Source organism: Ceratina calcarata, unplaced genomic scaffold (genome assembly GCF_001652005.2).
Source record: "Ceratina calcarata isolate Rehan_Ccalc_2016 unplaced genomic scaffold, ASM165200v1 scaffold557.2, whole genome shotgun sequence".
Taxonomy (NCBI): Eukaryota; Metazoa; Arthropoda; class Insecta; order Hymenoptera; family Apidae; genus Ceratina; species Ceratina calcarata.
Window position 1 is genome coordinate 522,419 of NW_017176762.1, and position 17,332 is coordinate 539,750.

General features: G+C 40.6%; 1 protein-coding gene across 46 annotated transcripts in view; it reads right to left on the bottom strand.

The window, feature by feature from the left end:
• Positions 1 to 17,332, bottom strand: part of LOC108629209 (longitudinals lacking protein) — a 140,619-nt gene that overhangs the window by 96,120 nt on the left and 27,167 nt on the right. Inside the window, exons 7-8 of one of the 46 annotated variants that reach the window (XM_018031717.2) lie at positions 5,277 to 5,403; positions 4,456 to 5,012 (exon numbers count right to left, since the gene is read on the bottom strand). The exons of 37 other annotated variants lie outside the window; for them this stretch is intronic. In XM_018031717.2, the coding sequence (XP_017887206.1) occupies positions 4,805 to 5,012; positions 5,277 to 5,403 (335 nt within the window). In that variant the 3' untranslated portion in view covers positions 4,456 to 4,804. Of the gene's footprint in view, positions 1 to 318; positions 2,158 to 3,405; positions 3,901 to 4,455; positions 5,013 to 5,276; positions 5,404 to 6,471; positions 6,816 to 6,938; positions 7,280 to 10,622; positions 10,947 to 12,187; positions 12,724 to 13,767; positions 14,507 to 16,395; positions 16,897 to 17,332 lie in introns of those variants that run through there. 8 more of the 46 variants (XM_018031727.2, XM_018031731.2, XM_026817148.1 and 5 more) reach the window with 8 other exon arrangements.

Genomic DNA, 17,332 nt, shown 5'->3' on the forward strand with positions numbered 1-17,332 from the left:
ACCAGTTCCTAACGCCAAGAGGGAATAAAAATTCGTGGGACTTTTGCGTTGATGATCGATTTCGTATCTTGGGGAGAAAACGTCGGGACACTTGCTCGGCCGTTTGCGTACATTCATATGTATAATAGTGAATCGAACGAAAAAGCAGAAGCTTAGAGAAATTCGGGATATAGTAACACGATTGAGTCTACGATATGTAACACAATAATGCCGAATTAAGTTTAACGTTTCATATTTTATTTTACCATCGGTGAATTGACGAGCTCTTTAAAATCGTTTATTCCGGCATTATTGTATAAAATAAATGATAAAGTAGAGTGTAACCAGTGTTGTCCAAATTTTATTCGAACAACGAATAAAAATTAACATTTGTCATTCAGCTTATGCGACTCGATACAACGAATGCGTATACCTCGTACATTCGTTAACTTTATTCGATGCCCGATTCGGGCTGTATCATATTTGGAAAGGAACGTGCTAACCAGATGTACTAATAAGCTTGAGAAACAAGTGCGTAAAAAACGAGTGTAGAATATATATATATATATATATAAAAGAAACATTGATTATTGCTCTTGCACAGTCCCTTTCCTTCTTTCTCACATCGGTGAGCCAAATCGCATATGGTTTGTATTCTTAAATCATGCAAAATTCGCTTGGCACCCCCCCGTAAAGATACTTGGTCTGTCGGAAGTATAAATTGCACGCTACGAAGATCGGCGCGGGGAACATTACAACATATACAATCGTATTGTACAATAGACAGTTTATCGAACGATACAGAAACGGTGGCACAGAAAAGACACTTCGAACTTGGTATACCGTTAACCAAAATTTACCATAACAATGTTCGTAATAATATACAATGGTAGGAATAATAATATTAACGACAATAATATCAATCGCGTTCGATTCGAATTAAAATAGATAGAATGAATTAGAATTAAGATAGAATCCTGGGATTACATACATTTTACATCGTACGATGAAACTCATATTATACAATTTACTACGTCTTATTTAATCGCTGTTGTCGTTCAACACTTTGTCGGTCGGGTTTTCTCACGGGAGAGTCTTGTCAGCTTATTAGTGGCGCGTATCGGCAAGATCGTCGAATAAACTGAAGAAAAATATGATTTATAAATAATCTCTAACACGTTCACCAAATATCTGTAGTATAGATACCCTTAGGTAACTATGCTCCCTTTGGTCGTATCATAATCATACGCACGTCATATTCAGTCGTACTACTTCAAGTATTCTGGCTCACGCATTCTCCGTTTGAGTATCTGTCGTTCTAAACCAAACACACATTTCGTTCGTTCCAAAAAGTCATCCTTACTTCTCTACTTTAGTATTGTTTTAAGAAAGCTTTCAGAATATATATAATGCTATCATTATTAATTAAAATTATAAGAGATTAACAAAATGATTTATAATCATTAAATACTTCATAAATTCGGACTTTGACTACGTGATTTATCTTGAATGCTCTGTAAGTACAATATAACGCAAACATAACACTCTGATTTGAATTTAAACTTAAATGAGATAGAGTCTACTCTGACGTATCCAACGTAATTGTAAAGACACGATATGATATGTCGCATTTATCATAATTGTCATAAATAAATAGAATACAGAATAATTATCGTTAGCCAGTAAAATCCAGCTGACAAAATGTTAAATTATGGCATCATGCAGTGTCGTTAATAATTATGGTCGCACGACAGGAAATTCGGGAAGACTCGCACTGCACAAAGCGTGTTTCGCGCTTAATCCGTGATAAAGATTTCTAAATAAGCGTAAAGTATGGTATACTACTCGGTATAAATAGGAAACAGTCGAATCGTTGGTGTGGCCGATAGGTTCAGTAAAGCTTCACGAATCTCAACTCCATTTTTGGGTGTTTGGCCCTAATATGCCTGTACACGGCTTGTGTATACTTGCTGCGCATATCGCAGTGCGGGCACTTGAAACGCGGCAGATCGACGCATTCGAGCCTGTAGTGACGGCTCATGCCGCCGGATGTGTGAAATGTACGGGCGCATCTTGGACACGGGAAACCGCGCCGGTTTAAGGTCGTCTGTAGCCTCAGCATGTGCCGAGAATTTCGAACGACACCGTGAAACCTTCCCAGGACAATCGGTCGGAATTCTGTAAGCAAAAAAAGAGACGAGGACGGACCGTTAGAGAGAGGCGGAAGCAAGTCGAGGTTGCACCACTGAAACGGAGGTGTGTTCGCGTCACGTTTGGAACAACGTGACGTTCAACCGACCAACCAGGTATCTAACGCGTGGAAACTAAGGGCACGCGGTTCGAGAATAAAGCTCCGTCGATCTGAGAACTTTACTGACGAACCGTCGTAAATGGCTACGAAAAGAAACCTAAGTACTCCAACTGGAGTTCTGCGGTCTTTCACCAGGGAGCAAAAAGGTCACGTCGTGACGCATACCTCTTGAAGGAAAGACAACTTATCGTTGTCCACACTTTCTCATTTATTAACACTAATACAATAGAAATAGTCGTGGTCGTCATCGGCCTCGAAGGCAAGATGAATCCTTTTCATCTCGATGATCTATGACGGGCTTTATCTTAGCTTCCTCGTCGCGGCTAGACGAACGACTTGCTCGCTCATTATCCCGCGACATCTGAAATGAAATACATCAAATGGCTCGTTAATCGGATGAACGTTGGCAAATCGACGAATTACCTTCAAGAGAGAACGAGTCGAATGTGATGCAAAACTGTAAACGCGAGGAAAGAAATTGTACGCAATCAGCAAGCAGCGTCTTCTTTGGCTGTTTTATTCGGCTGAACGAACATCGAAATCGGAGCGTGTTTCAGGGAGACGGGTCAAGTAGGGATTGTTCCAGCGGTACAGTATCTGGTTGTTTCACTTGTTAGAAACGCGCACAAACGCACAGCTCAATAGAGTTTAATGACCGTGACAGACTCCTTCGGATGCATAGATCTGATGTGTTGGTAAATGTTGGACGTCTTCTTGCTGCACAACGAGCAATAAGGACACTTGTATCGCGGTGCCTTGCCGCATTCGTACCTAAAGTGGCTCAACATTGTGTCTCGCCTGCCGTAGCCATTGTTACAGTTCGGACAGTGAAATTTTCCAGTGAACGCGTTGTACAGCTTGTCCCATATACTCCGTGAGCGGGCGATGCGAGGATCGCCGTGTCTGTCACCTACAAAACATCGTACCAGGGTCAAGATTCTATGTCCCTGGATAGAGACTTTGTCAGGCGTCGCCGGTTATAAATCTGAGCTCAAACAGGAAGAACGCGGGAGTACGAAACATGCAAAAAGTGGAGTTACAGCAAGAAACAGTACCAACGCGAGCCGAAATTGTGAGTGATGTCCTTGTTACATTGCAATGGTTTGATCGTCAGATACGATCAGAGGGCACGTTTATTCTTCGCTTTTTCTACAAATGGTTTCTTCGTCTCCGCACAGCAATTTATTTGTACATAACATTGTAGACGCGAATCGACCACAACACGGAGTTCGACGATTCGCGAGCAGCTAACAGAGCTAAACAACGTTAACAGAGTTCGTTAACCGCGACGCGTGCACACGTGATCCGTCGTTCCAAACTGCGTCCGGCTGCGGACGAACACAGGCCCTAAAACAACGTGTTACAGATGACCGGCTTGGATGCGTGCTTGTGCCGTATGTGATCCTGAATGTTGAACTTTTTCTTGCTCAGCTTGCCGCAATAGGGACACTCGAAGCGCGGCGGTTTACCGCAGTCGTACTTGAAGTGGGCCGTCACCGCACTCTTGGTAGTGTAACTTTTTCGGCAACGCGGACAAGGAAACCGGATTTTGCACTTTCTCGAGCTTCTCTTGTCCTCGATCCAGGGTAGCGGCAACATTTGTAGAAAGACTGAAAGCAGAAACGGAAGAGACAAGATTAGCTAGATTGCAATCAGACAGTCTCGTGACCGTCTGCACGGGCTCGAATTATGCGTGAAACCTATCGGAAACTGAACGGCACACGTCCCTCTCTTTTCTTTTTTAACTTTGGTGCTTATTCCCATTGCAAGTTGATGATACTCTACGTACATACGTATGTGCGCGCATTAAACATATCCATATTTTAATCGGTGTAACTTTGATTACATGGTGAATGTTGGTGAAACAGAAAGATTATAGGTAGAGATGAACGACACGGTTTCTATGTAGGTGGTGTCGGATTTTGTGATTTATTACTACAGGCTCACACACACGAGCGATGATCAGTTTCTTGCCGAGTTATGGTGGACAAACAAGTAAAGCGATTGCAGGCATCTCCAAGCTGTATAATACGAAAACAATATTATTTGAAATATTTGCAAAAGACGCAGATGTTCTGAACGAAAATTTCTGTACCAGTAAAATTACGTCGCACATTACAATCATAAATAAAGAAAAGGTACACAAGGAAGGAAAACTTGTCATCATCTTTTCATTGATTGTATTTTATTACGAAAGTTGGAGAAGGAAAAATATACAGTCAGAAAACAAAACGCGATAAATTCCATTGTTTTCGAATTTTTTCGGCGAATGAAATAAAATTAGAGAAGTCTACGTATCGCGTTTTGAAACCCGACTGTGTTTATCGTTGCCACAGTACAAGAAAGGTCCTATGCAATTTCTCTCCAACTATGCAAACGTCACGTTCGATAAAGTATGTTCAATTAAGCCATTATGTTGTTGGCTGTGCGATTTTGCTATGCACAGGAGTCAATTATTAGTATAATTTTTTACATAGTGAACCTCCTGTTCTTTCTTATACTGTGTCGTTGCATTCACTGCTGTTCATAGTGAAGTACAGCGATTTCGAGCTTCATCCCAGGATGCTTGACTCGTATATGCTTGTAAACGTTGTTGGACTGTTTGCTCTTCATTCCACAATAGCAGCATTGAAATCTCGGCGGGCTGTTGCACTCGTATTTACAATGGCGTACCATGTTGTGCAAATGGCCATAACTCTTCTGGCATTGTGGACAACTATACCTGATCAAAAGCATTATCATAACATATTACATTATTAAAGTTATAAATCTGTTGTGGATCGTATCTTCGACGAAAAATCATCGAACGCTCACACAAAAATCCTAGCAATTATACGTGGAGTTGGGCGAATATGTGAAGCCACATTTAATTACTGAACGAACTTTCTTCAATAATATCGAATCGTTCGAATTAAGATTTCTTTCATGACACACGTTTATTCAAAGATTCGCTCGATTAGCCAGCTTTGACTAACTTTAGACTAACCTAATGTTATTATCTAAGTGTTTCCTTCTACTTTTAGCCCCACTTTGCCTTTCTGATTGACGATAATGGTGGTAGACTTCTCTTCTCTGGTCCGGGCCATAAAAGTGGTTTGACATGAGCATCGACCCTGAAAGCACAAGCAGAGAGTACCGTGATGCAACGAATTTTCTCCACTCATCGTTATGTCGTTGTTGGTTTATACATTTCGATTTGAATTTCGTGTAAACGATAGATGCAATCGATGTCTTGAGTAAAAAGATACTCATTGAGCCACTGGCTTAGCGAGATAGACGAAACTAATGTTAAAACATGTTTCGAAATTGAAGTCACAGTTGTCATAATAACAGAAGAAAAAAGAACGTACATATGGTATTGACAAAAAAGCTTTATTACACCTGAAGTTTTTATATACCTCGCATGTACGTTGTCATTTGCATTAATGTATAGATTCAGTATTTCACGGAATTGTGAAAGCATGTCATATAAAAAAGTAACTTCTTTTCAAAGCGAATTCAATGGATTCTCATCCGATCGTCAGTTCATATGCTTGTTTTTAATGTGGCGATTTAAGTTGCACTCCCACGTACATCTGAACGAGCAATAGGGACAGCGAAACTGTGCTTCTTTCCTACAGTAATTTGTCAAATGTCGTTTCAAATTCGCATTATGACTGTAGGCGGATGGACAATACGGGCACGGAAACCTTTTTGACTGTAAGTAAAGGCCTACACTACTGGACCTTGTTCGCCTGCGAACCGTTTGCTCAGTATCTGTAAACGGAAAAAGTGACCTTTTAAATCAGAGTCAATGTTCTCTTTCGTTCATATGACGCCCAAAAAATACAGAAGACGAGCGGGACAGATATGAATCATGATTTACAGACACATCCCTTTTAACAATACATGAGTAAAGTCGCAAGTGAGCAGAAGGAAACTTCATCGACTAAGTCGCAGCCGAGAAAGACTTTTTAATAATAATAATAACTTTATTCACGGGAAGGACCCTTTGTAACAAATAATGGTATAGAATACAATTTTCTTCACGAAATTCTTGTTCAAGACAGACACAGACTCATATCTAAAAAATAATGAATCGTTCGCTGTCAATTGACTTGGCATCATTCGAAACTGTTAGAACCGAGTGGATAATTGGGAATGGAATGAAGAAAACAAATGCGTAAGACGATCTCGCAGCGTTATTAAAAAAGATCAAATAAATTTTATTTTCAATGAAAAGTTGTGTACAAATTTCAATGCGTCGAAGATGCACCCAAGTCGATCACATAATTTATAGACTCGCAATGTCTTCTCGTTATGTGCCTCTTCACGTCTGCTTTAAGTTTGCAAACGTACTCACAATAGGGGCACTTAAAACGCGGCAGAAGTCCGCACTCGTATTTCAGATGCCTATGTACATTGCGCTTCCATTTAAACAGTTTGCCGCATTTCGGGCAAACGGCACTTTGGACTTTAACAGCAGGTCTGCGCCTCGCCAATCCTCGATCCTGTCCATAAACTGGCCACCAACTTTGCCCGTAAACTGAAACAAACGAACAGACGAAATTTTCTCGTAGCGATAAATCTTTCGTTCGTTGTAGCTTGTCATTTTAATTATGGGTATATAATACATGATCCATGTAAAAATACACAGGAAACAACGAAATCTCTTCCAATTCATCAATTGCTTTATTCTGATTAAGGAGTCATAAGTCATAAACATTCAGATGAAGAACATCAATATCGCATAGATTTTTAAAACTTAAATAGTCCGCTTCTGATGAATTTGCCTAATATGCCGGCATACATTTCCCTTCCACTTGCCGCGATAATCGCAGTACGGACACTTGAAACGCGGTTCTTGGCCGCACTCATATTGTAAATGCCGACGTAATGTACACCTCCACACGAAAACCCTGGAACATTTGGGGCAGGGGAACTTCTTGCCCAAGACGCTGTACTCTGCGCTTTCCTTCTTTTGGTAAATGTTCGCGTAACGTCGTGGACCTGAAAGCAAAACGAAGAAACTCTTGTGGTATTATCTGCGCTCGGCTCGTAATCAGTTCGAATTTGTTAGTAGAAAAATGGAATAGATGAGGCCTAAAGTTTCGATGATCTTCACGTGATCGAAGAATATTGTTCCGATCGAGCAACAGACAACTTGCAACACATAGAGTCACAACAACAAAAATTAAATTACTTATTCCTAACAGATCGTTCTTGTTTGTGACAGTCATAAAGCTCTTTGCATGCAATGCTGTGAGCAAACAGTAAATTTTTATTGTCAACACTTTGTAGGGTGAGTAACTTGTCATACACTTTGATTTATTTCACTGATCCCTATAGAACGCTGGATAATTGATATCTACAAATGATAATGGCCCCAAGTGAAATGCTGCCTTCATCCTCATTGAAACCTTGGAGGCGTTTCTCTGGCAAACTTGATATACCATGTATATGTAATATCATCAATGCTCATTACGTTGTCAGCAGATTATGCAATCCTAACGCTCACTATGTTAGAAAATGATATAAGGAACGAAATTTGTAATTTAATTAAAAGTATGCAATATAATGATTCTTTTGTTATTTAGATTTTTCAAAGGAACCGCACACCTACTAACTCCCTTATTGAAATCACTTTTAAGAGTATGTCGAATGTAAATAATTTTTACATTTTTATTTCACGTGCATGAGTCTGGCCAATTCTGAAGTTGGGAAATTGAACTTAGCGATCATTCCATCTTAGATCACGAATGATTCTGCGATGAGAGAGGAGGAAATGTGTGATCGCTAGTTTTAGTATTGTTCAACACTAAGAATAAGTTACACGTATCAATAAAAACGATATAAGAATATTAAATTTTTGATCAAGAACCTCCGAAATTGATAGACGAAAAAATCATCCCGATATCTCAATCGGTTCCGGAGATACAGGCTTCTAAAGTTTTAAGCGCAGCATTTGGCATTGACTGGCACAGTGACCCAGTTACACGTGCCTAGACCTGAACTAGACCGGTTGATGGAGATTAGGGCAGGTCCGTGAGTAAGTCAACGTTCGAGAAGGACAACAATAGCGACGCTGAAAAAGTTATGCTCGTCTTCACATAACGATATTTTCAGGACCGGAAGTCCGATCAAGATAAATCAAATGGTCTTTTAAAAGGTAGGCATTTCCGCTTCCAAAATCGAAAGTTTTATCCTTCAAACTTCAAGATTTTTAATCCTCCGTCTACTGTGCTAGACTCGGGACTCGCGGCGGAATTCCTGATCTCGAGAACGATAACGAACACACTAATGCAGGTATGAAAGTATGTGAGATGTCTCGTCTCTCGAGCAAGCGTGAGGCGTACCACAAAAAGTAATACCCTCGTCTGTCCTAAGAAGACAAATCAAAGTGCATTTGAAAGAGGGCCTTAATTATTGATGCTTCAGTCGGTGGCTGGCAGACTATTTTAGGCTATACCGACGACTTAAACACATCAATAAAGATATGACCGTACTTAGTTTCAATTGGACTAATTTTTCTAACGAGCCAGTCATGTCAATCCACTATTCAGTGTTCTATAGAGATCAGTGATTGCTTCATAAAACACACTTACAATAACATCATTTCGAATATCACATTCGAATCTTTCTTCAATTAATTATACATAGTCTGTAGAAGAGAATCGCTGGTGAACGCTTAATGCTGAGAGTTAATAAATGCAAAATAGGAGAATGATTGAGCCTTGATGAAACCGTGCGATAAGAACATCTGTTCTCCGTGAAGTTTTTATTGATAGACAGTCCTTCTTCGAATATACAAGAACAGTAAAGTAACAATCGCTTTCGGGTAGCAAATTTCAGTTTTGGCCGATGTCGATACATCGTACATTGCTCTCCCGATGTATTCTACGGACGTGCCTGTAAACGACGGATGTGTATTTTGAACGGAAGTCGCAAATCGGACATTTGAAACGTGGTTTCTGTCGGCATTCGTACCGCAGATGCCTGGTCAATGATGGGCGTTGCGTAAACGAGCTGCCGCAAGCGTTTGGGCAGTAAAATCTGACAGCGGAGGAAGATCGTCCTGTGGATGATCTGAACCTATCCTGAGGTGTGTAAAACCACGAGACGTTGCCTGCAAAAGAAAGATTATTCACTGGACGCAAAGAGTATCGTTTAGGAAAACGAGTTTCCATTAAAGGATGAACATTTCCCCTAAATGTAATAATAATAAAAATAATAAAAAATAATTCCTCTAATAATAATAAAAAAAAAAACGAAATGGGTCCTAATGTCATGTCCTCATAGGAATGGAAATGGCAACAGGAATGAAATAAACGCGATGACCAACGAGAGGTTGATGATTCGATGGACGCTTTTTTCTCTTTTTATTTACATCAATACACGGATGCACGTGTACAATTTGTCGACATCAAAGACAGCTAAGAAAGTCATAAACGAAGAGCTCAGAAACCAGTCATATATATCACTATAAGTGTCGTCGTATTAAAATTGAGCGAGATAATCACGTTGAACCCAGGCTCCCGTTAATCGTGTTTCGTTTGCACGTTGTCTGTTTGCGCGCTTTCTGAACCCTTCGGCGAACGCGCGGCATGGAGAACTGAGTGCTGATCAGTCTTAATAAGTTCGATCGCGTACACCTAACAATCCTTATACCATCGTCTCACGTGTTTGTAGACGTTCCTGAATTTCTTGCACCGGCATTGCATTTGAACCGAGGTTCTTCGGCGGCATTCGTTCACGTGCCGGATCACCGAGTCTTTGTCGTCGTAGTTGCAGTCGCAGTTCGGACAGGGGTACTTTGCCGTGAAATGCATGTCAGGAAGGTTCGACGTTTGGGAAGGGGCTTTACCGGTAGTTAACTTTTGGACATCGTCTCCTATACCGATGTTGAACCCGAACACGGTGGTGATCGGGGCTGTTGTATCTGCAACGAAACGGTTCTTGACTGATTGCTAATCTACGTGCACCATTCTTTGCTTTCTAACATCTTCGGGTTGGGTTCAACTCCCTCACAAAAACTAAACAATTAGATCCCAGACTTTGTATAAGACACCAAACAGATCTCGTGCGGATTCATGACACGTAATTTGGACGATCTGTTAAAGACAAACTCATTATACATTTTGGTATGAAATAATATTCAATATACAACCACCAAAAGGGATTAACAGAACTGGGAAGAGCACATGGGAAAAATTGCAATAATCGAACGATACAGAAGTTCGAGAGCAACTCCACGCAGTTCAAACTGTCAACTGCTATTGTTGAGTAAAAATAAAAATTTTCGTGTGGTTGCACGACGTTTTAATCTATCCGATTTATTTTATACAGCGATTATAGTTCGTATACAGTGTCCGGAAGATTTATTGTGGCGCATGATGAAGCTGTTGTATCGTGCGCATATCGAGGACGAAAACCTTTTGGCCCGGATGCATCCTACGCACGTGAGACCTGACATTCGACGAATGTCTCGTGCGATACTGGCAATACGGACAATTGAATCTCGGTAATTGGCCGCACTGAAACTTCAGGTGATTGTACAGATTATTTCTACGCGTGAAAACGTTGCCGCACTTGTGACAAGAATAAGTCTCGGTTCGAACGTGATCGTAGCCGTAACGATGCTCGTCGAGGTAAAACGGACGCAATGATGGTTGCACACCTGTGAACAAAAAAGGTTCCACATCACTCGCAGAGATATCGATGTGCGATGTTTCTTATTTTTATTTTTCGATCGGCGAACATCGGATCATGATATCCTAAGAACGTACACCCGTTCGTACGTTCTCCTACACATCATCTGAAGTGGAGTTACGTATATACAGGAAATTTCAATTTTGACTAAGAAAAAAGGGAAGAATATTGAAAGAATGACGGAGAAACAAAGACAAAGACAGTTCGTGAACATTAGCTTTTTTCCAAGCATAATAATGTAGAAGGAATAGTGTTCTGAATATGTGTATGTTCATTGGCAAATGACAAATATATATTGAACTACAACTATAATAACTACCGCGATTCTACGTCCGTATGACGATTTTATCTACCATTTGTAAAATTTGTTTTATCAACCAAATTTAGTCGACAATTCGTCTTACACTTTGCTAGTGCACGGCTCGAATAGAGACCAGTGTATGCACTCTGTTTGGCTTGTTTCCACACACATGGTGTGTAATATTTCGGGACGGCGCGATAAAACTTCGACTTATTAGGGTTGTAAGGCCCGACTTAAACACGGATGGTCACGTAGTCTCTTAGTATTATCGTCAGGGAACTTAATCGGATTTTATTAATAGCAACTACGATTTATTAACACACAAGAAAAAACACTGATTACACTTAAAGAAATGAACTACTGTAGATTGTGCATGCTCGAGAATTGTCTCAAAGCATGCTTGACTCGAAATACAATCTTGGCGAGACTGTCTAGCCGTAACGATTGCAGAGGAAGCTCGTAGCTAGCGACGAAAGTTTCTTTGTGGTTCAAAGGGCAGACTTTACTATTTTTTACGAATCTTATTGGTTAATGATGAATATTTTTAATGATGGGATTTTCGCCACCTCTACGAAGGTGACCGTAAGAACCGGGAAACCTTGGCTGGAAAAAACTCGTGAGTTCAAAGACTCATGAACCGAAAAAGGTCCGTATGGATAAAGAATCATAAATCGGGAAGGATCCGTATGTACAACGAACCTTATACCGGGAAAGATCTGCAAGGACGGAGAGTTATAAACTGGGAAAGTTTTTCTATACGGCTTTTTCCAACTCGAGGTCGCGGATTCCATTTTCTTCAAAATATTCATAATTAAATAATAAAGTTTAGTCTTAAATTAAAATAAAATTCCGTTTGCTTGACGGAACACACGGATGATCAGTACTTTATGCATGTAATTCAGTAAGGATTGCTCGCTGAATAGATTTATTAAAAAAAATCTTGTATACAAGTAAAACATCACAGTGACGAAACTCGCAATCAGTTTCGCAATCACCTTCATGTAACACACAAAGATAATGCAAAAAGAAAGCAAGAAAAACAACAACGCAACAAATTATTTTTCAATTGTATCAACACCCCCCAGATTTGTTATAAGAAATGTCGTCCGATCTGCTTTTCATTTGAACCAGCATTCCTTTCAGCCTTCGCCCGCTTTACACACGTCGATGGCGTAAACGCTGTTCCCAGGGTGCTTTCTACGCACGTGGGCGCGCACGTTCGACACGTGCTTCGTTCTGTAAACGCAATAAGGGCAGTTGAATCGTGGCAACTGACCGCACTCAAATTTGGAATGATAGTAGAGATTATTCTTGTGACTGAAGACGCTGGGGCAGGTCGGACACGGGTACTTTTGCTTCTTGGCACATGGACTCAGTTGCGGATTACTTCCACGTTTCTTGACGATCGCCGACACACTAGTCGGGATACGTGATACGAAATAGTCTGAAACAGAAACGACACAAGATCACGTCAAACATCTTGTCCTCGTTTAAACGCGTTCCAGCTAAATCTCTTACTTAGTTTCGGAACGTGAATCAGTACGTGCATATCAAAAATCTTCGGTAAGTATTTAAATAGTCGACATACACGTATATCAACTTGCACTCGCTCATCGTGTAAGTTCGCGGCACCAGCAGGAAGCATACCTTCTAAGCATTGATGACGATAATAATCAGCTGCTGTGGACGAAGGATAAAGGGGTATCGTGCGTATCTTTCATAGACCCAATCAAGTCGAAGAAAGTCGTTCCGACATTTCATATATTTAACAAAAAAATGCAACCGATATCATCACACATACAGAGCTTGAAAAGATTAAAGTTCACGATACGTCGAAGAAGCGTACTATTAAAAAGTGTACGCGTTAATTTGTATAGCGGACGTCAATCTATGTCGTTCTTCGAGGTGACGATCAGCAGAACGCTGAATCTTCAGACGATGAGACAGAGAGAACACGCTGAGTATCCGACACTGTGTGTTCTTTCCAAGGAAGAACGTACCCACCTCCCAGTAGATACAAATTCACGCGGTATGCTGTTGCAACTGACAAAGATCAACGGTGTAGACCTCTCTTCCTGGATGACGTTTGCGAACGTGTCTCCGAGCGTTCGAGATGTGTCTCGCACGGTAAGTACAGTAAGGACAAGTGAACCGGGGCTTCTGGCCGCACTCGTACTTCTGATGATAGCTCAGTCCACCTTTTCTACTAAACACGCTGTTGCAATTGCCGCACGGGAATTTCCGCACGAGCATTCTCGACCCGTCCGAGGCCGGAACGGCTGACATGGCCGATCGTTGATGAAAGATGAAGTTCTGCGACTCGCTGCTGCCGTACATGCAGTAATTGAAGCCTGAAACAGAAACAAGAACACGACGCGGCTGTCAGAGTTGTTCGTACTGTTTGATACGTCGTCCCTGCGTGCACAGAGACAGGCGCTAGAGGGAAATAACAACGAGGACTGATGTCAAACCTTCTTCGGTTGCCGATCTATCCCAAACACCATCTAAGTACTGAATCTTCCGTGATGAAAAGGAAAGAATAAAACAAACTAGGTCACACTCTAAATTCTGTTCAAACAACGAAAATCTCCAATCTGCATTCTGCAAGGTTCTTCAGGATTCCGATTCTTCCACGACGAGGAGGATGAAATAAAAAGAGATCGTTGCTCCAGTGATCGCAGTTCAATGTTTTATTGATCAACGAAAGTATTACGGTATAGATATGGAGCGTTTTAATGGAGAAAATATCTAACGCGAGATGGAAAAACTGTAAACGACTCTGTACGTCAGGAAACATCGAATTATGTTGCATTATTTTTTAAAAAGTGTATGTACTGACACGTAAGTAATGTTATGCGTTTAATTATTATGTAAAGGTAACGGCGCATGTGAAAGTTAAATGGGTCGATCGATTTATCCAGACTTGATGTCATCTGTGCGAAAGAGGTTGTGCGATAAATCGATCACGTTCACCACGTATCCGTAATGCTTCCTACGTATATGCGCGCGTATATTAGACGACTTTTTCGACGTGTAGTCACAGTAAGGGCAGCCGAACCTCGGTAGCTGGCCGCACTCAAACTTTAAATGTGAATACAAATTGTTCTTCCGGTTGAAACTGCTGGTGCATTTCGGACAAGCGAAACGGGCCTTGCTCGGGTCTTGAAACTCCGTCTGCAGCGGTATCGCGTTCCCTGGTATCTTGAAACCACCCAGATGTTCCAGATCTGCAAGAAAATGTTTGGAACTCGTCAGAGTCCGAGCTCGAACAGCGAACGGATATCCATTCATAAAACTCTTGAATCGGAATCGATTTTCGGGACACTGAGGAAGGGACGTTTGAAAACGTGGTAGTGGAAATGACAATACGTATACGGAAAAGAAATGTATCGTACGTAATACATATCTGTTTTCCTTTTTCTACCTCGCTGTACAATATAAAAAGAACACTTTATTTTCTTTACATACAGAACGGTATTAAAACTGTGCCATGTAAAAAGTAAAGCCGATGTCACAAAAGATATTAAAAAATTAGCCGACATTCCAAAAATTAAATTTGGAAACAGAATTCGTGTTCGATTTAATAAATTAATTTACGCAACGGAACCCGTTTTAATGTCAATTACGTAAACTTCGTTACCCAAATGCATAGAACGAATGTGCGCGCGGACGTTGGACGTTTTCTTCGAGCGGTAAATGCAATAAGGGCAACTGAACCTCGGCGATTGGCCGCACTCGTACTTAAGATGCCTTTGCAGATTGTGCTTCCGATTGTAGACGCTGCTACAAGTGGGACAGGGGTAGCCGACATTGTTATCGCATTCCGACGCGCAGAGCGTCGACGTCGTGAAATTTCGCACATCCAGCGGACATTCGAAGGAAAACCTGCTGTCTGCAAACAAGAGAAGGCATTGCGGAATTACCTGGCTTACAGCTAGGCTCTAACACGATCAGGAAAATAGATATCAAAAATGGTATCCGTTGAAGAAAAGTTTGAACAGTAAACAGTGGCGGATCCAAGAGCTTTTGGGGAAAGGGAGTACATAAGTAGGTGGAAAGTACATAAGTATATCTTAGACTGTAAAAGTACATCGATATATATGCACATATTTTTAAGATTTGTAGGTTTGCTCATAATTTATATTCCAATATCTCTATTTGATGCTACCATTTAAATATTTAAATTCACTATAATTATGTATACACTCTAGACAAAAATTTCCATGCACTAGAAAACACTCGTTAAGCACACAAATCATGAACAATTCAGCTAATATACATTGAGGGTGTATTGAGTAGCTATGTATGCATCTAGAAAGGTTTTTAGAATATGAAATTATATTTTTATATATTTTCTTATTATTGGGGAAGGCGATCGTCCCTATTCCCCACGGATCCACCACCATTGTAGTAAAGATGCAATTAAAAGAAGGGAAACGAATGAGTTCTTCCAATGTTAAAACAGTCTCTTTATTTGCGAAAAGTACGTACGTCGATCAAATGGACGATACATAGAAATTCAGCTCCCCTTAATTCTTTTTTTCATACATTTACGACTTACGTTACGCAAATTGTCAACAAGTCCCTTCAGAGACCCTCGGTCGGAGATCTTATAGTACTTCGATGCGTCAAGGGAGATAAAGATAAATGTACCCGTTACCGACTCAAGGTCGATAAAAATAAGTATACTTTTAAAAATAAAATATACTTGTTCGTAATCAATGTGCGTTATGGTCCATACCCACAGAGTGGGCGATGCGATGCGATGCGCTGCGCTGCGTTTCCGTATTTTTCGGGCCTTCGACAGGGTCGACCACTACCGAGTTTCAAATTCCTAACTATGGTTTTCACAGGGTATTCGTCATGAAGTATTTTCGCAATTTGATCGCCCTCACCATAATTTCTATTATATTTTTAATTAATATACAATTTTTATTATAATCAATAATTTGTTAACGTGAAGTTATGAAAATTTTCGTATGCACGTTCCTTTCATATTACTACAAATGACAAGTAACAAAACCATCGCGTATAACAATCCATGATGAAATAATAAAATGAATATCTTACTTATTTTTTTATTTATAGTTATTGTTACACTTAATAATACGGAAATACAACGCAGCGCATCGCATCGCCCGCTCTGTGGGGATGAACCATTATGCCTATCCCTTACACTTGTCCTACGAGATAACGACGGAACCTGAAAACGAAAGATACCGTATCAGAAGAATTCTCGTCATTATTTGTATCGATAGGATGCTCTGATAGACTTGAAAAGCTCTTCAGAGTTTCAAGCGGCCGCCCGTTCAAATGGCCAAGTTCGACGGCATCGTATAAATGTCCTGAACGTAAACCGCGTTGCCCAAGTGTTTCCGACGTATGTGCTTCTGCACATTGGAAGTCTTCTTGGACACTAAGTCGCAATAGGGACACTTGAAGCGCGGTGGCAGACCACACTCGTATCTTAGGTGCGTCAGAAGACTTCGTTTCTGGCCAAAACTGCTCGAACATTTGTTGCAAGGATATCTTGTAGCGTTCTGCAGCAAACCGGTGTCTACTCTGCCGCGATGTGCCGTATTCAACACTATTTTTGGCGTAGAATATACTTCGAACCCTGGAAAAATTCAGTAACCGGTCAGTGGAATTGAACAATGGAGTTATGCATGAGAAGCGTTTTACTGTTTAAAGAAAATTAGGACAAAAAAACACGTTCGATACTTCGCTCAAATGAAGCCCGTATATAGTTAATATTTTCTATCATAGCATCCAAAAAGTCATTCCTGTGACGCAATAAACGATACCGAGCGTGTCGCGTTCAACTTTTCACAGACGAAGAAGTAGGAACAGACACATCAGTACAATAACGATGGATACAATAAAAAACGTGCCATTCGAAGGTAAAGATGTGAGAAAATAAAAAATAAATTCGAATAAAAATAAGTAAACTGGCTGGTTGCGATACGGCGGATAGTTTCGAAAGGTCCTTTATTCACAGTGGAACAGTAATAAACGTTGAACAAGACAAATTGCGTATCGACGACAGTTGGCAT